This window comes from Emys orbicularis, chromosome 1 (assembly GCF_028017835.1).
Source record: "Emys orbicularis isolate rEmyOrb1 chromosome 1, rEmyOrb1.hap1, whole genome shotgun sequence".
Classification (NCBI taxonomy): Eukaryota; Metazoa; Chordata; order Testudines; family Emydidae; genus Emys; species Emys orbicularis.
This window is the reverse complement of record NC_088683.1, coordinates 163,409,736-163,432,611: the sequence shown is the minus strand read 5'-3', so window position 1 is coordinate 163,432,611 and position 22,876 is coordinate 163,409,736. Positions and strand designations below refer to the sequence as shown.

At 57.0% G+C, this 22,876-nt stretch overlaps 1 protein-coding gene across 1 annotated transcript; it reads left to right on the top strand.

The window, feature by feature from the left end:
- The first annotated feature begins 10,957 nt into the window (after positions 1-10,957).
- Positions 10,958-13,067, top strand: LOC135890874 (zinc finger protein 883-like). Its single transcript, XM_065418379.1, has 2 exons — positions 10,958-11,036; positions 11,677-13,067. Exons 1-2 carry the CDS (start codon positions 10,958-10,960, stop codon positions 13,065-13,067), a joined length of 1,470 nt encoding a protein of 489 aa, XP_065274451.1.
- The last annotated feature ends 9,809 nt before the right edge of the window (positions 13,068-22,876 follow it).

Below are 22,876 nucleotides of genomic sequence, written 5' to 3'. Positions count from 1 at the left end.
GGAACCTTTGCAATAGATCCTTCTGAAGGTTACACCTCAACATTTAGTCAAGCTGTGAGGAAGGTGACACTGAGCCTGGTGGCGAAGGAAGGGCCACGGATCATTGGTGTGCGGCTGCTTCTGCTTCCACAGCCCGTAGTGTGCTTCTTCTTGCTGCTGCTTTTCTGCCTCCCTCTCCTGGGCTCCTGCTTCCCAATTTTGGTGTTCACACTCTTTGGCTTCCTGCTCAGCTAAACAGTTCTGGCGTTCATGCTTCTGTCGGAATTTGTCACTCTCCAATTTGGCACTCCTGGTTTTGCTTTACTTTTGTTCTGTTTCCTTTACCCAAAATAAACAAACAGAAAATAATAAAATTGTAACCTTTCCTTGGGCTGTTCTCAGTCCCTACACTTGAGAATCACGTAAGTGGTTCTCAACCAGAGGTACGTGTACACTGGAGGTACGCCGTGGTCTTCCAAGGGGTACATCAACTCATCTAGATATTTGCCTAGTTTTACATCAGGCTACATAAAAAGCACTAGTGAAGTCAGTACAAACTAAAATTTCATACAATGACTTGTTTATACAGCTCTATATATCATACACTGACATGTAAGTACAATATTTCTATTCCAATTGATTTATTTTATAATTATATGGCAAAAATTAGACAGTCAGCAATTTTTCAGTAATAGTGTGGCTGTGACACTTTTGTATTTTTATGTCTGATTTTGTAAGCAAGTAGTTTTTAAGTGAGGTGAAACTTGGGGTACACAAGACAAATCAGACTCCTGAAAGGGGTCCAGTAGTCTGGAAAGGTTGAGAGCCACTGACTTAAACTATTAGCTGTAAATCTCAGTTCAAATAGCAAGCAGTATGTAAATCCTGCATGACTACACCACTGTCCCACAAAAATTCTTCGTCTGCCCTCTCTGTAGCAATTTTCCATGTAACTTGAATGTAGCATTCATATTTAAAATAATGTTTCAACTATTGATTAGTTCAATAGAAATCATCAAAATTATTTGCGTAAACAGTAGCATGTATTAAAGCAAAGGTGTCATGATAGCTTCAAAACTGTCGGGATAACATACGAGAGTGAGAACCATTTTGTATATTTCCACAAACATGGTCAAACTGAGCGCTGGCATTTCTATGATGGAGTTTGGGGAATGTAAAAGGAAAGGAGGTGTAGGTATTCTAGCCATATGATAGAGTTTTCCAAACTCTATTAACGCATACCAAGCCACATTGCTGCTGTACGAGTCTCCCTAAACCACTCAGGATGCTAGCTGGTTTAACTTAGTGTAGTATATAGGACTAGGATAGTATTTCTTTAAGTAGTTTGTGAGCACTCTACTGCTTCGAGACAGACTCGAATTTGAAGAAGGACTCAGAGATCCGACCCCACAGTGATAGGATTAGGGCTAGAAGACAAAGAGTTTGTCAGCACTGTAGTGTTATTCACTATTGTCTATATTTTAGAAGCCATCAGAAATCACTGAGAACCGCAGGATAGGTTAAGCTAGACCTTGGATGTTGGCACATAGTTAATAAACAGGGTTATTTGGGAGCCAGCTATGCCCGAGCAGTGTCTTCATATGAATTTTGCTGCGTAACACGCAAAACACACAACTTTCATAATGTGTTTTATTATTTTTATTAACACAATGAAACAAATTTAGGTAAATGTTGACATTTTCCTGTTCTTAATTCACCAAACAACAAACTCCTTCATTTGTAACTAGTGTATAATGTCCCCAGACGGGGTGTACCAGACCCGCCGAGGCCCTGTGCTGGAGGCCTTGTGGCCCTGCCACTCCCTGCCCCAGAAAAGGGCAGCAGAGAGGGTCCTTCAAGCTGCCTAGAGTGGCTGTGTGGAACACAGCCAATCAGAAAGGGGATGAAAGGAGCAGCCAATCAGGGCCCAGCAGCATAGTATAAGCATAGGCGTGCGCAGCACATTTCGTTAGGGTGTGCACCCAGGGAGTCCCGCGCCCGTTCTGCCCCCATCCACTCCCTCCTACTTCCTGCCCCCTGACTGCCCCCCTCAGAACCTCCAACCCCCCCTGCTCCTTGTCCCCTGACTACCTCCTCCTAGGACTCCTGCCCCAACTGCCCCCCAGGACCTCACCCCCTATCTAAGCCTCCCTGCTCCTTGTCCTCTGACTGCCCCCTAGGACCCTACCCCTTACCTGTCCCCTGACTCCCCCGACCCTTATCCACACCCCTGCCCCCAGACAGGCCTCCGGGACTCCCACGCCACTCCCTGCCCCCTGACAGCCCCCCGCCAGAACTCCCGACTCATCCAACCCCCCCCAGTTCCTTGTCCCCTGACCACCCCCTCCAGAGACCCCCCACCCTAACTGCCCCCCCAGGACCCTCCTTGCTTCCCGTCCCCTGACTGCCCTGACCCCTATCCATCCCCCACCTGTGACAGACCCCGGGACTCCCATGCCCCATCCAACCCCCTCTGCTCCCTGACTGCCCCCTCCAGAGACCCCCCCACTCCTAACCACCCCCCCTGGGATCCCACCCCCTATCCAACCCACCCTGCTCCCTGTCCCTTGACTGCCCCCACCCCTTATCCAACCAGGGCTGGCTCCAGGTTTTCGGCTGTCCCAAGCGGCAAAAAAAAAAAGCGCCGCAGCAGCGCAATCGCGCCGCTCCACTCTTCAGCGGCAATTCGGCGGCAGGTCCTTCGCTCCGAGAGGGACTTGCCGCCGAATTGCCGCTGAAGACCCAGACGTGCCACCCCAAGAGCAGCCGGAGTGCCGCCCTTTAGTATCCTCCCCCCACCTGCCTAAGGATCTGGGATGGAGTGCGGGTGGGGGTGGGGGAGGGGGTCTGGGGTGCAGGCTCTGGGATGGAGTTTGGGTGCTGGGTGCAGGCTCCGGGCTGGGGTAGGGGGTCGGTGTGCAGGAGGGGGTGAGGGCTGCAGGCTCTGGGAGGAAGTTTGAAAGTGGGAGGGGGTGCAGGCTCTGGGAGGGAGTTTGGGGGCAGGAGGGGGTGTGTGGGAAGGGGGAGGGGGTGCATGCTCTGGGAGGAAGTTTGGGGATAGGAGGGGGTGCAGGGGTGAGGGCTGTGGGGCTGAGGATGAGGGGTTCATGATGCAGGAGGGGGCTCAGGGCTGGGACAGAGGATTAGGGTGGATGAGGGCTGGGGCTGGGGATGAGAGGTTTGGGGCGTTGGAGAGGCTCAGGGTAAGGGCAGCCTGCCCTGCCATTGGGGTTGGGGGGCACTAGGACCCTGGGGCAGCAGACAGCAGTTGAGCAGGAATGTGCTACACCAGCAGCACAAGCAGGCACCGGAGAGGTGCTTTCTTTCAGGCAGGGACGCCCCGGGGTGAGGGTGGGGGTCAGAGGCAGGCGAGACCCACGGGGGGTGGGTGGCAGGCGAGGTCCGGCCCGGGAAGGCAGGGGAGGGGCCGGCGGCTTGCTGCTGACCGGAGAGTGGAGCCATTTGCCCACCCGTGCATTAGGGTGTGCCCGTGCACACCCCGTGCGCACGCCTATGAGTATAAGATGAGCTGCAGGGCCATTCTGAAATCAGTTCCTTACTAGAGTTGGGGGAGTGCTGTGGGAGCTATCGGACCTCAGACAGAGCAGTGCTGGTGGAAAGAAGGAGCTCTGGGCTGGTTGCTGCTGAGGAAGGGATGGGGATACTGGGAAGTGGCCCTGGGAATTAGAGCAGTGGTGTGGTGTAGATAAAGGGGCACGACGGACACTGCTATCTGCAGGGGTAGTGAACGGACCAGGGTCTTCCTCACCTGCCATTAGCCACTGGGGGAAGTGGCCTGGATTTTGAGATACCCCAGATGGGGAACTGAACTCTTTAGTGGCCCAGTAGGAGAGCTGGGGCCTGAAACGCCCTCTGAGGACATTGCCTCCAGGGGGAAGCCCTGGAGTAAGGCCTGCTGTCAGAGTTGAAACCACTACTAGACTATGGGACTGATTAAGGATAAGGACCTAAGCCCAAGAAGGAGCTTTAGGGAGAGGAAGTGCAGGCACTGCACGCACTCAACCAGGGGTGCTCATGAGACATGGGTGCACCCCTCTACACTGAGTGAAAAAGTTATTGCTGGATTTAAAACCCACGAACCATTGCTTGTTGTTGATTTGTACGTACATATTGTGTGTTAAGGGACAAAGTAAACCCAAAATAAAAATGGGGTAACACATCTGTCAGGCCAGAAATCAAGGTTCGGCACCAGGAGTGGCATAGCCTTCTCTCTCCATAACACAAGAAGGGTTACGTGGGGTGGCACTTTGTCACCTCCCACCTGGCTGCTCTGTATTGGAGCCCCGTGGTTAGAGGCAGGAAGCCCTTCACCGGCATTGCTTCGTGCAGCCGCTAGGCGTCCCCGCGCTGCACAGAGCCCCGGCCGCCGGCGGGAGAGGCCCCTGGTAAACAGCCGAGGCCAGGCTGGAGCCGAGCGGGGTGGAGGACGCGGGCTGCAGCCGGAGCTCGGTAAAGCCGGGTCCTTCGGCGGCGGGGCGGGCATTTGATGTCCTTGGCGCACCAGTGGGGGCCTCTGTGCGGGGGTCGGGCTGAGGCGGGAGTGGTCGGGCGGCCGAGCCCCCGCGGCATGGTGACAGGCAGAGGGGACGGAAGCGGGGCGGGGCTGCGCAGCACAGCGGCCCCGAGCCTGCTCCAGGGCCGCTCTGGGCACGCTGCAGCCAGCCCGGTCCACTCCCCCGGCCCCAGCTGGCTCAGCGTGTGGGGCGGACAGCAGCCCTCCATCAGCCAGGCCGCTACACGGGGGGGTGCAGAGCTGCAGCCTGCGAATCTGCCCCGCCCCCCAGCCAGCTCCGGGACAGCTGGTATGGTGTGCGGGGGGGGGGGGGGAGGGCGGTGATCGGGGTCTGTGCAGAGGGGTGGGCTGGCTGCTTTCTGTGCAGGGGTGTGTGTGTGTGGGGGGGGGGTTGGCTGCTCTCTGTGCAGGGCTCTGTGTGTGTGCGTGGGGGGGAGGGTTGACCTGTGCCTGTGCAAGGGTGTGTGTGTGGGGGGGTTGTATGCTCTCTGTGCAGGGCTCTGTGTGTGCGTGGGGCGGGGAGGGATGACCTGTGCCAATGCAGGGGTGTGTGTGTGTTTGGAGGGGTTGGCTGCTTTCTGTGCAGGGGTGTGTGTGTGTTTGGGGGGGGTTGGATGCTCTCTGTGCAGGGCTCTGTGTGTGCGTGGGGCGGGGAGGAGTGACCTGTGCAGGGGTGTGTGTGTGCGGGGGCGGGGTTGGCTGCTCTCTGTGCAGGGCTCTGTGTGTGTGCGCGTGGGGCGGGGAGGGGTGACCTGTGCAGGGGTGTGTGTGTGCGGGGTGGGGGGTTGGCTGCTCTCTGTGCAGGGCTCTGTGTGTGTGCGTGGGGGGGAGGGTTGACCTGTGCCTGTGCAGGGGTGTGTGTGTGTCGGGGGGGGGTTGGATGCTCTCTGTGCAGGGCTCTGTGTGTGCGTGGGGCGGGGAGGAGTGACCTGTGCAGGTGTGTGTGTGGGGTTGGCTGCTCTCCGTGCAGGGCTGTGTGTGTGTGCGCGTGGGGCGGGGAGGGGTGACCTGTGCAGGGGTGTGTGTGTGCTGGGGGGGGTTGGCTGCTCTCTGTGCAGGGCTCTGTGTGTGTGCTTGGGGGGGAGGGTTGACCTGTGCCTGTGCAGGGGTGTGTGTGTGGGGGGGGTGTTGGCTGCTCTCTTTGCAGGGCTCTGCGTGTGCATGGGGTGGGGAGGGGTGCCCTGTGCAGGGGTGTGTGTGGTGGGGGAGATGGTTGGCTGCTCTCTGTGCAGAGCTCTTTCTGTGTGTGCGTGGGGGGGGGGTGACCGGTGTCTGTGCAGGGGGGGGTGTGGGCAGGCGGGGAGTGACCGGTGTCTGTGCAGGGGTGTGTGTGGGCAGGCAGGGAGTGACCGGTGTCTGTGCAGGGGTGTGTGTGTTTGTGGGGGCGGGGGAATCAGTTCTGGGTTAGGGTTCTGTCTGGTTCTGTTCAATATCTTCATCAATGATTTAGATAATGGCAGAGAGAGTACATTATAAAGTTTGTGAACGATACCAAGCTGGGAGGGGTTGCAAGTGCTTTGGAGGATAGGATTACACCACTAGTGGTGTTATAGTCAGGAGCAGAGGACTGAAAAGTATAATGTAAGGGCCGGATCAGATGATAAACAGCCACATAAAAAAGAATCTGGCACATCAGAAAAAGGCAGGCTAATAAACAGGGACAAGTTTTTAAAGTGCTTTTACACAAATGCCAGAAGTCTAAATAATAAGATGGGTGAACTAGAGTGCCTTGTGATAAAGGAGGATATAGATATAATAGGCATCACAGAAACCTGATGGACTGAGAGCAATCAATGGGACACAATCATTCCGGGGTACAAAATATATCGGAAGGACAGAACAGGCTGTGCAGGGGGAGGAGTGGCACTATATGTTAAAGAAAGTGTAGATTCAAATGAAGTAAAAATCTTAAGCGAATCCACAGGTTCCATAGAGTCTCTATGGATAGAAATTTCATGCTCTAGTAAAAATATAACATTAGGGATCTATTATCGACCACCTGACCAGGACAGTAATAGTGATGATGAAATGCTAAGGGAAATTAGAGAGGCTATCAAAATTAAGAACCCAATAATAGTGGGGGATTTCAATTATCCCCATATTGACTGGGAACATTTCACTTCAGGACGAAATGCAGAGATAAAATTTCTCGATACTTTAAATGACTGCTTCATGGAGCAGCTGGTATGGGAACCCACAAGGGGAGAGGCGACTCTAGATTTAATCCTGAGTGGAGCGCAGGAGCTGGTCCAAGAGGTAACTATAGCGGGACCACTTGGAAATAGTGACCATAATACAATAGCATTCAACATCCCTGTGGTGGGAAGAACACCTCAACTGCCCAACACTGTGGCCTTTAATTTCAAAAGGGGGAACTATACAAAAATGAGGGGGTTAGTTAGACAAAAGTTAAAAGGTTCAGTGACTAAAGTGAAATCCCTGCAAGTTGCGTGGGCCCTTTTTAAAGACACCATAATAGAGGCTCAACTTCAATGTATACCCCAAATTAAGAAAAATAGTAAAAGAACTAAAAAAGAGCCACCGTGGCTTAACAACCATGTAAAAGAAGCAGTGAGAGATAAAAAGACTTCCTTTAAAAAGTGGAAGTCAAATCCTAGTGAGGCAAATAGAAAGGAGCACAAACACTGCCAACTTAAGTGCAAGAGTGTAATAAGAAAAGCCAAAGAGGAGTTTGAAGAACGGCTAGCCAAAAACTCCAAAGGTAATAACAAAATGTTTTTTAAGTACATCAGAAGCAGGAAGCCTGCTAAACAACCAGTGGGGCCCCTTGACGATGAAAATACAAAAGGAGCGCTTAAAGATGATAAAGTCATTGCGGAGAAACTAAATGGATTCTTTGCTTCAGTCTTCACGGCTGAGGATGTTAGGGAGATTCCCAAACCTGAGCTGGCTTTTGTAGGTGACAAATCTGAGGAACTGTCACAGATTGAAGTATCACTAGAGGAGGTTTTGGAATTAATTGATAAACTCAACATTAACAAGTCACCGGGACCAGATGGCATTCACCCAAGAGTTCTGAAAGAACTCAAATGTGAAGTTGCGGAACTATTAACTAAGGTTTGTAACCTGTCCTTTAAATCGGCTTCGGTACCCAATGACTGGAAGTTAGCTAATGTAACGCCAATATTTAAAAAGGGCTCTAGGGGTGATCCCGGCAATTACAGACCGGTAAGTCTAACGTCGGTACCGGGCAAATTAGTTGAAACAATAGTAAAGAACAAAATTGTCAGACACATAGAAAAACATAAACTCTTGAGCAATAGTCAACATGGTTTCTGTAAAGGGAAATCGTGTCTTACTAATCTATTAGAGTTCTTTGAAGGGGTCAACAAACATGTGGACAAGGGGGATCCGGTGGACATAGTGTACTTAGATTTCCAGAAAGCCTTTGACAAGGTCCCTCACCAAAGGCTCTTACGTAAATTAAGCTGTCATGGGATAAAAGGGAAGGTCCTTTCATGGATTGAGAACTGGTTAAAGGACAGGGAACAAAGGGTAGGAATTAATGGTAAATTCTCAGAATGGAGAGGGGTAACTAGTGGTGTTCCCCAAGGGTCAGTCCTAGGACCTATCCTATTCAATTTATTCATAAATGATCTGGAGAAAGGGGTAAACAGTGAGGTGGCAAAGTTTGCAGATGATACTAAACTACTCAAGATAGTTAAGACCAAAGCAGATTGTGAAGAACTTCAAAAAGATCTCACAAAACTAAGTGATTGGGCAACAAAATGGCAAATGAAATTTAATGTGGATAAATGTAAAGTAATGCACATTGGAAAAAATAACCCCAACTATACATACAACATGATGGGGGCTAATTTAGCTACAACGAGTCAGGAAAAAGATCTTGGCGTCATCGTGGATAGTTCTCTAAAGATGTCCACGCAGTGTGCAGAGGCGGTCAAAAAAGCAAACAGGATGTTAGGAATCATTAAAAAGGGGATAGAGAATAAGACTGAGAATATATTATTGCCCTTATATAAATCCATGGTTCGCCCACATCTCGAATACTGTCTACAGATGTGGTCTCCTCACCTCAAAAAAGATATTCTAGCACTAGAAAAGGTTCAGAAAAGAGCAACTAAAATGATTAAGGGTTTAGAGAGGGTCCCATATGAGGAAAGATTAAAGAGGCTAGGACTCTTCAGTTTGGAAAAGAGAAGACTAAGGGGGGACATGATAGAGGTATATAAAATCATGAGTGATGTTGAGAAAGAGGATAAGGGAAAGTTATTTACTTATTCCCATAATACAAGAACTAGGGGTCACCAAAAGAAATTAATAGGCAGCAGGTTTAAAACAAATAAAAGGAAGTTCTTCTTCACGCAGCGTACAGTCAACTTGTGGAACTCCTTACCTGAGGAGGTTGTGAAGGCTAGGACTATAACAATGTTTAAAAGGGGACTGGATAAATTCATGGTGGCTAAGTCCATAAATGGCTATTAGCCAGGATGGGTAAGAATGGTGTCCCTAGCCTCTGTTCGTCAGAGGATGGAGATGGATGGCAGGAGAGAGATCACTTGTTCATTGCCTGTTAGGTTGACTCCCTCTGGGGCACCTGGCATTGGCCACTGTCGGTAGACAGATACTGGGCTAGATGGACCTTTGGTCTGACCCAGTACGGCCTTTCTTATGTTCTTATGTTCTTATGGATTAAAATTCAAAATGATCTGGACAAACTGGAGAAATGGTCTAAAGTAACTAGGATGAAATTCAATACGGACAAATGCAAAGTTCTCCACTTAGGAAGGAACAATCAGTTGCACACATACAAACTGGGAAATGACTGCCTAGAAGGAGTACTGCAGAAAGGGATCTGGGGGTCAGAGTGGATCACAAGCTAAATATGAATCAACAATGTAACACTGTTGTAAAAAAAGCAAAGATCATTCGGGATGTATTAGCAGGAGTGTTGTAAGCAAGACTCGAGAAGTAATTCTTCTGCTCTACTCCACACTGATATGCCCTCAACTGGAGTATTGTGCCCAGTTCTGAGCACCACATTTCAGGAAGGATGTGGACAAATTGGAGAAAATCCAGAGAGGAGCAGCAAAAATGATTAAAGGTCTAAAAAACATGACCTATGAGGGACAGTTGAAAAAACTGGGTTTGCTTAGTCTGGAGAAGAAAAGGCTGAGGGGGGACATGCTACCATTTTTCGAGTACATAAAAGGCTGTTACCAGGAGGAGGGAGGTAAATTGTTCTCTTTAACCTCTGAGGATAAAGACGCCATGGGCTTAAATTGCAGCAAGGGCAGTTTAGGTTGGACATTAGGAAAAACTTCCTGTCAGGGTGGTGAAGCACTGGAATAAATTGCCTAGGGAGGTTGAGGAATCTCCATCATTGGAGGTTTTTAAGAGCAGGTTGGACAAACACCTGTCAGGGGTGGTAGATAATACTCAGTCCTGCCATGAGTGCAGGGGACTGGGCTAGATGACCTCCCGAGGTCCCTTCCAATTCTGTGATTGGGGGAGTCGGGAGAGGGGCTGCTTTGCAATGGCAGCACCAGCTGGCGATTGCTCTTTGGCCAGTGGTAGCATTCAGAGCCACTTGGAGATCAGGCCTTATGGTGCCGGGCCCTGCACAAGCACAGAACGAAGACGCTCCTTGTGCCAAGGAGTTGGGGCGCTGTCCCAGTGGCAGGGGTCCCTGGGCGTGCTGTGGAGTGTGGGGGGTTTCCTCATTAGTGTGAGGCGCTTCCTCCCTAGGTCGAGTCCAGTGGGGTGATGCTGTCAAGTGTTTCCAGCAGGAGCACGCTCAGGGCTCTGTGGCTCAGAAGACCACAGAGCTGTTCCCTGTAGAGCTCCGATGGCCAGGCTGTGAGCTCTGAGCTGCTTTGGGGCTCTTTCGGGAAGGCCGTGGTCGCTTTCCCCTGCAGGGTCTGTGTACGCAGTCTGCTCTGGAAAGCGCAGGAGTCTCTGCCAGCCCCTTGTGCCCGAGGGGATCGCTGGCTCTCTGCCCCATGCAGTGGGGTCCCCGGTGGGGCCGTTGGCTCACGGGATGTGGGCTGAGGTAACTGGCGCTTCCCGGGCTTGCTCCTTTGCACGGAGTTGGTGTTCACCACACAGGGTGGCATTAGCCAGGCCAGCTGTTTCCCACCAGTCCCGTTCAGAGGCTCAGTCCTGGCGCCGCACGGAGCCAGTTTGGTTCAAGTCTGAAGCCGGCAGGGGGCTTTTATACCCCTGTGTTAGTGAGCGGCTGTGGGGCCACGCTGGCACCATGGCTCGGGGATCCCATGGGGTCGTCTCCCCTCCACTCTGATTGTTTGTGTCTGAATTGACCCTCTTGTGTTTCCAGGGGCATTTCCTGGCTGTCCCGTCCATGCCAGCCCCGAGTAGCAGATGAACGCCGAGCTCGGCGGGTATTTACCTGGATCCCACCTGCTCTGTTCTCACCCAGCAGGGCCCCAATCCCAATACTGGATGGAGCGAGGGGAAGAGCTGCATGTCCCAGATCTCAGCAAAGGCGAGGACGATGAGAGCAGGCCGGGCCCCCAAACAGGTGAGGGATAAATAAGCCCAGCTGAGAGGGGTGGGGGCAGCGGCAGGGCCAGTGCAACCACTAGACGACCTAGGCGGTTGCCTAGGGTGCCAGGATTTGTGGGGGCGGCATTTCAGCGGTAGCTTCTCGCGGAACCGCCCCTCTCCTGTCCTCTTCCATCCTTTTTTGCCGCCTGTGGCAGCAAAAAAGCTGGCGCTGGTCCTGGGCAGCGGGGAGCCCCCACATCCACCCCTGCAAGCCCTCCTGGCCCAGCTCCTCTCAGAGGTTGTCACCACCCTCTCCCTGATCTGTGTGCACCACTGCACCCATCCCACCACCTGCGCCAGGGCCCCCAGAACCATATGAGAGCCATGTCTTGGCTCTCACTGAAAAAGCAAATAATATTTCCAGCCCACACAGAGGCAAAGAAAGGCTTGTGAACCTGAGCTGGGTGGTGCTGACACCTGCCTGAGTCTGCAGCAGCCTGAAAAAGCTGCAAGAGGTGTGACCGCCTCCTTCAATCCCAGCTCGGAAACCGGCTCCGGGGAGGGGCAGGGCCACTTGAGTGGTGCCTTGGGCTCTGACTGCCGTAGTTGGGGCCCTGTCCTAGCCGGCCTCCTGTGGGGACGGCTCATGCCTGATTGCCCGTTTGTTCCTGCAGGTGAGAGGCTGGCGAGCGTGGCTGGGGCAGAGGATGCTGCACCGGGAAGAGGCGGCACCAGCACTGATGTGGAGCTGGTGGGAGCGTGGCACAAAGACCCTGTTGCGGGGGCAGAAGAAGCTGTGCGAGGAGGCAGTGCCAGGGTGGAGGAGGCTGTACCAGGAGGTAGCGCTGATGCAGAGCCGGCGCGGCACAGAGGCCCCACCGTCAGGTGGCCCTTTAAATGCAGTGAGTGTGGGAAGAGCTTCTGGCAGAGTGCCACGCTGACAAGGCACCAGCTCCTCCATGCGAGCGAGAGGCCTTACATCTGCACCACCTGCAGCAAAGGCTTTTGCGACTACGCGGCGCTGGCCACGCACCAGCGGGCACACACAGGTGAGCGCCCCTTCCCCTGCCTGGCATGCGGCAAGGCCTTTGCTGGCAGCTCGGCGCTGCTGGTGCATCAGCGAGTGCACACCGGTGAGCGTCCCTACCGCTGTGGGGAGTACGGGCAGAGCTTCCGGCAGAGTGCCCACCTGGCACAGCACCAGCAGGGCGCCCACGCCAGCCAGCGCCCCCACGCCTGCGCTCACTGCGGCAAGAGCTTTGGGCTGTGCTCCACGCTGGCACGGCACTTGCAGACACACAGTGTCGAACACCCCCACGCCTGCCCTGACTGCCCCCGCCGCTTCCGCCAGCGAGCCCACCTGCTCCGGCACCGGCTACCACACACAGGTGAATGTCCCTTCCCCTGCCCGGTCTGCGGCAAAGCCTTTGCCTTGAGTGCCACGTTGCTGTGGCACCAGCTGGTGCACACGGGTGAGCGCCCCTACCGCTGTGGGGAGTGCGGGCGCAGCTATACACAGAGCTCCTACCTGCGCCAGCACCAGCGCAGTGCCCACGCTGGCCAGCGCCCCCACACCTGCCCTGACTGCGGCCGTGCCTTTGCTGACCGTGCCAACCTCCTGCGGCACCAGTGGGGCCACACAAGTGCCCGACCCCACACCTGTGCTGAGTGTGGGCGGTGCTTTGCCCAGCTGGCACACCTATGGGAGCACGGGCGCACACACAGCAGGGAGCAGCCATTCCGCTGCAGCCAGTGTGGCCAAGCCTTTGGGCACCGCTCAGCCCTGGCTGCGCACCAGCGCGCACAGAGTGGGGAGCGCCCCTACCCCTGTACCCAGTGTGGGTGCCACTTTGCCCAGCTTGCCAGCCTGGTGGAGCACCACTGGCGGCACACGGGTGAGAAACCTCACGAGTGCTCCCACTGTGGGCGCCACTTCTGCCACCGCTCAGCCCTGCTTCGCCACCAGTGCTCCCATGCTGGGGAGCGCCCCTTCATTTGTGCCGCGGCATCCTGGCTCCAAGACATGTCTCTTTGGGGGCTTTTGTTGCCACCACATTGTGTGTGAACATGGGCAGTGCCACCTCCCTGGTCTGTGCCTGTCACTCTGAGAGGAGCCAGCTGCCTCCCTCATCTCAGCGGGGCACGATCCTTTGCACTGTCAGTAACTGTTTCACTTCCCAGCCTCTCAGCACCGCAGCTGGAGGTTTCTGTTCAGCGTGCAGTCCCAAAGCGTGCCCTCTCTTCCAGCCCAGTTTCTCCGGCCGCCAGGTGGGACGGGGCTAGGCTGGCTCTGGTCACAATCCTGCTGTGCTGCGAGACCAGCCTGCATGAGGACACCATCGTCAGCTGCCTCTGGAAATCACTAGCACGCTGTGGCCCTGAGCAGGCTCTGCATTTCCTCTGCCTGGAAGTGTCTATAGCTGCTGCAGAACGGCCTGCAGCAGGCCTGGGTACTCAGGGCCTTGCTTATGGGCCCAGAGCTCCAGATCAGCTTTACGCCTCATCTTCCCCCTGTGGGGTGGGACATGGCTGCAGCAGCATGGCCAGGCAGCCAGTGCTGAGTGGCAGGTACAGCCTGGTGTCAGCAATGCGGGCCGACAATGAGCAGAGGGGAGACGGCTTCAGGCCAGGGGTGTCTGTGCCCGGGTCTGGTGGAGAGGGGCAGCGACTGGGTCTTGGCTTTCCTAGGAGCCCCAGCTCCTCATAGTTCCAGCTCCCTAGACCTGAACACTCCCTGCTAGGCAGCAGGCTGAGGGGCACCAGCTCTGCTGCATGCTACTGTGGGCCTGGTCACTGGCAGCCGGCACCCTGGCCGTTAACCCCTGGAGCATCGATTCCCGGTAATGGGGCCTGCATGCTGCATGGTGCCTTGGCCCTGGATTTAGTGTAAGCATCACGGGTGCCCAGCTGAGGGGTGTCTCTCTGCTAGGGGGCTGGTACCTGGGGGAGGGGGCTCTTGGGGGTTGCAGTAAGGGGGTGGGCCTGCAGTTTGGGTCTCTGGGCAGGCCTGAGCTTTGACATATAGTGGAGGCTTCCTAGAGCAAAGCCGGGGGGCAGCTCCTGGACTCCCGCTGGCCCCTGCTGGGAGCCAGACTGGGCCGCATTTCCTGGGTGGCTGGAGTCACTGGTGCAGCGGTCCGGGCCAGAGGGAAGCCCTTAGAGCAGGTGGGAGGTGCTGCTGCAAAGGCGGGAGGCCACCAGTGCAGTGATCCAAGGGCAGTAACTGGGGAGTAGCTGACAGGAGAGCCAGGCCAAGCAGCAGCCATGGCCAACTCCTTGCTGCTACTAGACCAAGGTTAATTGCAGAAGCTGGGGCCACATGGGTCCTGGTCCTTGGGTTGGGAAGTGACAGTGACTGCTGGCCAGCAGATCTCATCGAAGAGCCTGGGCCGATGTGCACCCCCTGAGCTGCAGCCGGTCCCAGGCCAGGGCGTCCTGCAGCTAGAGCTGGCACCAGGGCCAAAGCCACCTACAGGAGCAGCCCCCAGGGCTTTGCTGGGAATTCAGGCCTGGGGGTTGGGCTGCCCAGCTGGGAGCAGTTGCAGTGCTGGGAGGGGGGTAGATTCACCTTCCCAGCTGCTGGATGCAGGCTGCAGGGCCCATGGGGGATGCAGCCAGGTGGGCACAGCGGAAGGGAAAGAGTCCCACACAGCATGGATCTGCTGGGAGCTGATCCTGCACCACATGGCGGGGGGGCGGGGGGGGAGGGAGAAGGGCATGAGCAGGCACAGAGCCTGCCGAGCACAGGAGCTAGGCCCCAGTGCAGCACAGAGGATGGAGTTGGAGCCTCCTCTGACCTACCAGGCACCTCCCCCTGCAGTGAGTTGGGGGGCCAGGCCCAACCCCAGTTTCCTACATGCTGGAGCCCACGAGGGGAAGGGAACTGTGCATGGCTCAGTGGGCGCACAGCTTGGCAGGGGCTGCACCCACCTTTGGTGGGACACGACTCATGGTCTGAGGGAAAACAAGCCAACCCCTGCCCCAGCAGCAGCGGCTCCACAGGCTGCCCAGAGCAGGGGCAGCAGCTCCTGAGCACCTTGCTTTCTCCTGCAGGAGCCAGCCTGGGCTGAGCTGGGGCCAGTGGAGCCACAGGCCCACTCTTGTTATTCCCAAACATGTCCCCGGGAGGAGGCTGAGCCGGGGGCTTCCCCGGGGGCCCCGGGGGCTGATCAGAGAGTTGGCCGAGAGTGACCGTCAGCCCGGCCAGTGGAAGCTTTTATTCTGGCAGGATGGGCAGACCCCGCTCCAGCCGGGCAGCCACAAGCAGGTTTCTTTTAAATAAAAAATAAATAACAAAATCCCAGTGCCCAGGTCTCTCCGTGCCAGCCCCTCCCCCCCCTGCAGCTCCCACCCTCAGCAATAACTTAACAATCAGTGGCATCTAGGGTTATATTGCTCCCACCCTGGCCGCAGCTGGGATGTGGGCGCTCTATGACAGTGATGGGGTGCCTGGAGGGAGGTGCAAACAGCAGCTCAGCCAGGAATGGGGGGGTGCCCAGGAGCTGGGGGGTGAGGAGGGGAGGGTCCATGCCTGCTGAGCCCAGGATTTGCTTCCCTGGGGAAAGGGGCTGCCCCAGGAATAGCAGCCTGAGCTGGTAGAGTTACATGCAGCCAGGGAGCGAGGCTCTGGCCTAAATCACCCACCACCCCCTGGCTGTGGGTCCCCTGGCTTCCCCTACAGGCCAGGCAAGCTGGGGCTATAGCAGGCCCTACTGATCCCTGATCCTGAGTGCAGGGCCCAGCCCTGCCCCCCATGGCCCCAGGAAGCCCAGGCCCTCTCTAGGGGTGGCAGGTGGGGCTGGGAAGGAGAAGCAGCTGCAGGAGAGATGCTGAGGGGCATGTCCCACAGCAGCAATGCGGAGGAGGGCAAGAGGGAAATGACACTGCCCCTATACACAGTGCATGTAGGGGAGGAGGGAGAGGCAGTGTTTTCACCAAAGCACTCAGCCTGGGTGGGGGGATACAGGACTCCCAGGTTCTGGACTCAGTGCAGTGTTCAGGACCCCAGGTGGCGATCCAGGGGAAGAGAAGCTGGCAGAAGCTGGGGCTGGACCTAGAAGGGCTTGGGGGCATTTACCTCACCCCTCAGGCACCTCCTCTTGGGAACCCCACCTCGCAGCAGCACCTGGCCAGGAGGTGAGCCCTGGCACACAGCAAGGAGCGTGCAGGGATAGGGCCATGGGGGGAAGGGAGCAGGGCCCTGCCTGCCAGCTGCGCCCCGTGGCCCTCCATGAGGCAGGCAGAGGGCAAGCGAAGGGAGCAGCAAGGAAGGGCCATGGGCCCTCGTGTGTGTGGCGGGGAGGGGGCTGGGGTAGTCCTGCCCCAGTATCCTGCCCTCATCCCCACCCCCTACCAGCGGAGGCTGCTGGACTGGGCCCTGCTGTCCCTGGAGCAATGCAGGGCCTTGGAGTGAGCAGCAGTGGCCTGTAGCTGATACAGCGGGTAGCGGTGGGTGCCCCGGGACCTGCAGCTAGGGTGACCACATGTCCCGATTTTATAGGGACAGTCCTGATTTTGGGGTCTTTTTCTTATATAGGTTTCTATTACCCCCCACCCCCTGACCCGATTTTTCACATTTGCTGTCTGGTCACCCTACCTGCTGCAGCACTGGCCTGGGTCAAGTACTGGCTGGTGGAGGGTGCTGGGCCCAGTGGCTGCCACTCCACCCTGAGGTGAGCCCGGGCCAGGTCCCACTGCACACTGGGAGATGTAGAAGGGCTGCTGACCCCAGCAGAACCCTGGCCATTAACCGAGTGGAACCAGGCTGGCCTCAGGACTCCAGCAGCAGATGCAGGCCGGAGGCTCCAGCGCAGGATGGGCTCCAGTGCCCCAGCCACATGCAGGCTGCAGTCTCCTAGTGCCAGCCCTGGGCCTGCAGGCTCCATCTGTCCCAGTCTGGGAGCAGGCGGCTGGGCTCGCTCCGGGGGCGGGGAGTTGCGGTGCCGCAGACTCTTCTCCTCATCCGGGAAGAAGACACCGTGTGATGGCACAGACCCAGCCCTCGGGGAGAATGGGGCCCGGCCAGCCACCAAGCGGCAGGAGGGGGCAGCAGTGCTGCTGTCATGATGGGCCCTTGCCCCCAGGCCAGAGAGCTCAGGGCCAGGAAGGACCAGCAGGATGAGTGTGAACTCAGACTAGAGTCCAGTCAGTGGCTGAGTGGAGAACACACCCGCCATCCCTCCATCCAGTCCAGAGTGAGACCCCCGCGCCCCAAGAGAGCTGCCCCCCGGGCAATCGCCCTGCCTCTTCCCAGGCCGAGGCAGGGACGATTCAGGCCTGTTTAGTGAGAGCTGGGTAAGGACGAGCCACGTGGCCAGGAGCCCCCCTCCTCCCGAGCACACCAGGGTCATCTAGGGCATTGGTTCTCAAACTGGTGGTTGCAACCCCTCAGGGGGTCACAACCCGGTTATGTGGGGGGTTGCAAGCTCCAACCCCGAGCCCTGCGCCGGGCTGCCAGCCCAAGCTCCTCCAGCCCAGCTCCACCCCCAACTCCACTCCACTCCACCTCCAGCGCTGCTCCGCCTCCAAAGAAAGGGTGCCAAATAGAAGTTTGCCCAGGGCGCCCTTTTTCCTATGGCTGGCCCTGGTACTGAGACAACATTAGAGGGCTTGATTCGCAGCTGAACAAGTACTTTATTAATTAACAGTCAGAGACATAAGTGCAAACTTTTTCCTGAAAATAATGGCCACTTGTACTCCTAAAACCGCTAAAAAACGAAAGGATCTCGAGTCTTACATTAAACTTGGCTTTACCAGGATCATCACCTCTGGTATTGAAAAATCGCAATGTGTCATTTGCTGTGAAGTTTTGTCTGCTGAATCAATGCAACCATGCAAACTGCAGTGACATCTTGAAACTAAACAACCTGAGCATAAAAATTGAAACATGGATTTTTTCAAACACAGAGAAGAAGCAACAAAGGTCAATTCATTTTAAGCAATAGGGTTTAAAATTAGTATTTAACATAGTGTTAAATATAAAAAATGTGCTTTTAATTTCTAAGGGGGGGTCGCACTCAGAGGCTTGGTGTTCGAAAGGGGTCACCAATGCAAAAAGTTTGAGAACCACTGATCTAGGGCAACATCTGGGTCCAGACAAGCCCCATGTTGCGGTGGGTGGTGCTGGTTCCCCCCCTCAAGAGGGGAAGGTCCATTTCCCACCCTCTCCCACACGACTCTTAGTCCCACCCCCAGGATCTGGCCTCTCTGGACTCCGGAGTTGGGCAATGCCAGCCTGTGATGAACTGGGACTGTTCTTAATGTGGTCTTTGAATGCTGAGTGGGGAGTGTTGGCTGGGAAGGCAGGGGAGTGTGGCTAGGATGGTCTGCATGGGGGGATGGGAGACTGGCCGAGGGAAGATACCTGAGCATGTAACACGAGAACCCAGGAAGGGGTTAGAGGCCAGGTGACACCTTTGCCCGGGAAACTGAACAAAGGGTGGGGGGAGAGTTTCAGAGCTAGCTGATGGAATGGCTGGGAGGCAGACGGGGCTCTGACCTCCCAAGGGGGCTGGGGTGCCCTGGGACCCCAAGATGGACCTAACTGAGGGGGTCCTGTTGTCTGTGCCTGAAAGACCTGTCTTGGACTGTGTCCCTGTTGTCTAAATAAACCTTCTGCTTTACTGGCTAGCTGAGAGTCATGGTGAATCGCAGGAAGCTGGGGGTGCCGGGCCCTGTGTACCCCCCCACTCCGTGACACAGCCTGAGAGCAAGGAGCCCAGGAGCTGGCATGGAGAGTGTGAACGGGAACCCTCCCCCCCGAGGAGTGGGGGAGTGTGGAGAGCACCCCGTGGTGAGCCTGCAATATTTGTGCAGGGAAGGGGGGCATGGTCCCAGGGGCTGGGGAATCCAGGCCCACCCTTGCTCCCTGGAGCATGGGCAGCAGCATCGGGGACCAGCGCTCCCTACAGCTGCCAGAACAGTGACACAGACGGAGCCCCACCTCGGCCAGCTCCCCCATCTGGAGAGGGCCCCAGGAGAAGCAGCTGGGCCCAGCACACGCCATCCCCAGGGAGCAGAGGCCAGAGCTTACAGTCTCAAATGCCTCAGTGTGGGTCCACTCAGCCGGCGCTAACAGCTCCTCCTCTCCCCGCGCGGGGTCCAGCCCTTCCTCCTCGTACTCCGTCAGGTAGTCAGATTCCTCACCTGGGATGGGAGCACACATGGGGCTGGCAGTTGCTCCTGGCCTGGCCCTGGTGCCCCTCAATCCCGACCCGCAGTCCCCCTTCTATCCCAGCCCTAGCTCCCCTCCCCCAGCCTTGCTGGGGCCCCAGAATCCTACTGGAGTGACATGGGCAGAGAGCCCTGCGTCGCACCCCCTGCCCCCACTCACCATCAGCGTAGCCATCGGACAGGTAGCTCTTGGCCGGCTCGATGCAAGACACGATCTCAGCCAGATCAGTGAACCCCGCGCTGGGGCAAGTCAGCACCTGGGGGGTGAGAGCCAGGCTAGAGATGCCCCCGTGAGGTAGCCTGGGGGGGCTGGGACACAGGGAGGAAGTGCTATGTGGGCCGAGCTAGAGAGCGGGTGGTTCAGGAGGGCTCCAGTGGGTGAGGACAAGGAGTGGGGGGCATTGTGGCAAAGGGTGTGGGTCAGGCTCTCACCCCATGCAGGTGGCTCTGAGTCCAGCCCCGAGGGGATCCCCCACTTCGCCAAGGGGCTCGGCCTAAGGACAAAGGGACCAGAGCCACACGGCGGCCCCTGCTGGAACTGGGGTCTGCACTGATGAGGGAGGGCACTTCCTTGCCAAGCCCCCCCACTCCTCTTGGAGCCCCCAGCCCTACTGCTTGGGGCGCCAGGGCTGAGCTGGTTGTTCCCCTGCCCCAGGCACTGGCGCTGTGCCATGGGGCTGCTACAGCCAGGACCCTGTAGGAACGTCAGCTTGGCACAAAAGGGAGCTAAGTGGCTGGAGTGTGACGAGGCACAAACTGTAGCTACCCATCCCCTGCTGGCCCATGCCCCACTGTTGCCCCCTCACTCACATCCATGCGCTTGCTCTCGTAGAAGTCGGCCGAGCGCCGGTCCTTCACCATCTTCTCAATGATGTCGCCGCGGCTCCAGCCGCTGGACATCACCTTGCCGTGCTGGTAGCCCACGTCCTGCATGAGATGGATGGGCAGGATGCGGGGCCCACTCCTTTCAGCCAGCTGCGGGGGGACTGGCCAGGCCAGGCAGCACCTGCTGCAGAGCAAGACATGGATTTGCCCTGGGTACTCCAACGCAGCTGGGGGGCTGCTCCCCACAAGGGTGGCCATCAGATTTCCAACCCATCCCCTCAAGCAGGGCCTCTCCCTCCCCAACCTGGGCACAGCCAGTGGCCCAGATCGGGACCTCCCACCCTCCCCACCCCCGGCCAAGCGCAGCCCCCAGTCTCCCACACCCTGCTGAGCACTGACCCCCCCCTCTCCCAAGATCAGGGCCTCCCACCCACCCCCGTCTGAGCACAGACCCTCCCTCGGCCCCCCCAGATTGGGGCCTCCCACCCTCCCCACCGCTGCCCGAGCACAGACTCCTCTCCCCCTCCAGATCACGGCCTCTCACCCCCAGCCCAGTGCAGCCCAGGGCCCAGATCAGGGCCTCCCACCTCCCCGTCCCCAGCCGAGCACAGACACTCCCCCCACCCCCTAATCAGGGCCTCCCACATTCCCCAGCCCCGTGGCCCAGGCCATCTGGACTCACGTAGATCTCGTCGAACTTGCCAAAGTCCATGGTTTTGAAGCGGTCGATGGGCAGGCAAATGTATTCGCAGTAGGAGCTCGACTTTACCACCTCCAGCTGGCGCACACACGACACATAGGCCAGACGCGACTGGATCTCCGCCATGTCGGGCACCTGTATGTGTGTGGGGGAAAACAGGAGTGTCCTGCAAGGGGGTGGATCAGCCCCACCTGGGACAGCATCCTGGGGCAGGGGGCTGCAAGGGACAGTCTCTCCTACGTTCTGCAGGTCTGACCCCCTCCCCCCCCAGCTGGCTCAGTCCAGCTGAGTGGCCGGAGCCGGATCCCAGCAACTGCCACTGGGGCCTGCAGAGCGCAGCCCTGCCCCTGCCCCTGCCCCTGCCCACAGAGAGGCAAGGAGGTCTCACTCCCCTGCGTGCTGCAGCAGGGCGGGGCTTGTAGACTCCGGCAGCAGGCAGCGGTCGCCGGGCAGAGAGCCGCCCCCCTCCCCTCGACCCGACCCTAGGAAGGGGCCAGAGGGACCTGCCTGCTGGATGCTTCCTGGGAGCCGCTCCAGGTAAGCACTGCTGGGCTCACCTGGCCCCCTGGCAGGTCCCTCTGGGGGGGCTCCCCTCAGACCCACTGCCCTCAGGCCCCACCCTGACCCTGTTCCCTCAGCCTCCCCCACAGTGTCCCCCTTGTGCCCCCCATCCTCAATCCACTGCCCTCAGCCCCCCGACCCTGTTCCCTCTGCCTCCCCCACAGTCCCTCCCCTCCCCCCCATCATCTCACCCGACCCACTGCCTTCAGCCCCCACCCTGACCCTGTTAACTCAGCCTCCCCCGCAGTGTCCCCCCTGTGCCCCCCACCCTCAATCCACTGCCCTCAGCCCCCCTGACCCTGTTCCAACAGCCTCCCCCACAGTCCCTCCCCCCACACCCCCGATCATCTCACCCTGCATGGATGTGGAAATCTGTCCCGGATTCCAGGCTGTCGTTAGCCCCTGGGGCAAAAGATCAGCAAAGGTTTCCAAAGGGAAGTTTGCAGCCTTTGCTCAGACCCAAACATTTTCACTTAAATAAATAAATAAATAAATACCCAAACCCATCCTGACGCCCATCTGCTCTTTCCAGATTTGCTGTTATCCCTGTTGAGGCCAAAGTGGTTTGAAAAATTAAAAATCCTTGACACCATTGTGTTGCCTCCCCCTGTGTTGCTCGTTAGTCTGATGTACCTGCCGATAATGAATAGAGATGAATGCCCTGGGAGCAATGCCTCAGGCAGACAGTTTGTGAAGTAGGAATGTGAATGCTGAAGCCCTCACAAAATGCAGAGGCTTTTCTTAACCTGAGAACTGAAAAATTGCCAGATACCCTGCATGGGTTTGAAAGTGACAAGAGCCTAGCGACTGACCAGAGCAGCATCAGGTTTGAAGTGAGGAGGAGGGTCTGTGTCATGAAGTCTGCATTTCCACTGAGGGCTCTTCCATTGCCAGGGTAGCGCTGGCGCAGGTCTGCCGCCCGGCACAGCAATAGTGAGAGGTGCCAGTGTAGACCCGACCCACTGCCCTCAGTCCCCACCCTGACCCTGTTCCCTCAGCCTCCCCCGCAGTTCCCCCTGTACCTCCCACCCCAAACCTACTGCCCTCAGTCCCTGCCCTACCCCAAATCTCTTCTTCAGCCTCTCCCGTCATCCCACCCCCATCACTCCCCCTGCTGTCCCACCCCCTCAACTTCCCCCCATTCCAGTCCTGCTCCCCTCTGTCTCATCCCCTCCAGACCCTGTCCCTCTCCCCAACCCCCCGACCCTCCCCAGCCCAGCCCCATTGTCTCCCCCACCCCGCCCCACTCTACACAGGTCTCTACCCTGTCCCATTCATGCTCCCCTCAGCCCCTACCCTACTCCCCCCATCCCACTCCTGTCCCATCCCCCTCAGCCCCCCCGACTCTCCCATTCCTGTCCCCCTCAGTTCCTCCACCCTGCTTCCCCTGGTCCATCCCCACACACCCACCGACTTCCTCGACCTCCCTCCCCCCAATCCCACTGCCTGGACTCACCCCCGTCCCACTCAGGACATGCAGGAAAAAGAAGCAATGGGCTTAAATTGTAGCAAGGGAGATTTAGGTTAGACATTAGGAAAAACTTCCTAACTGTAAAGGTAGTTAAGCACTGGACAAATTACCTAGAGAGGTTATGGAATAGCAGTCATTGGAGTTT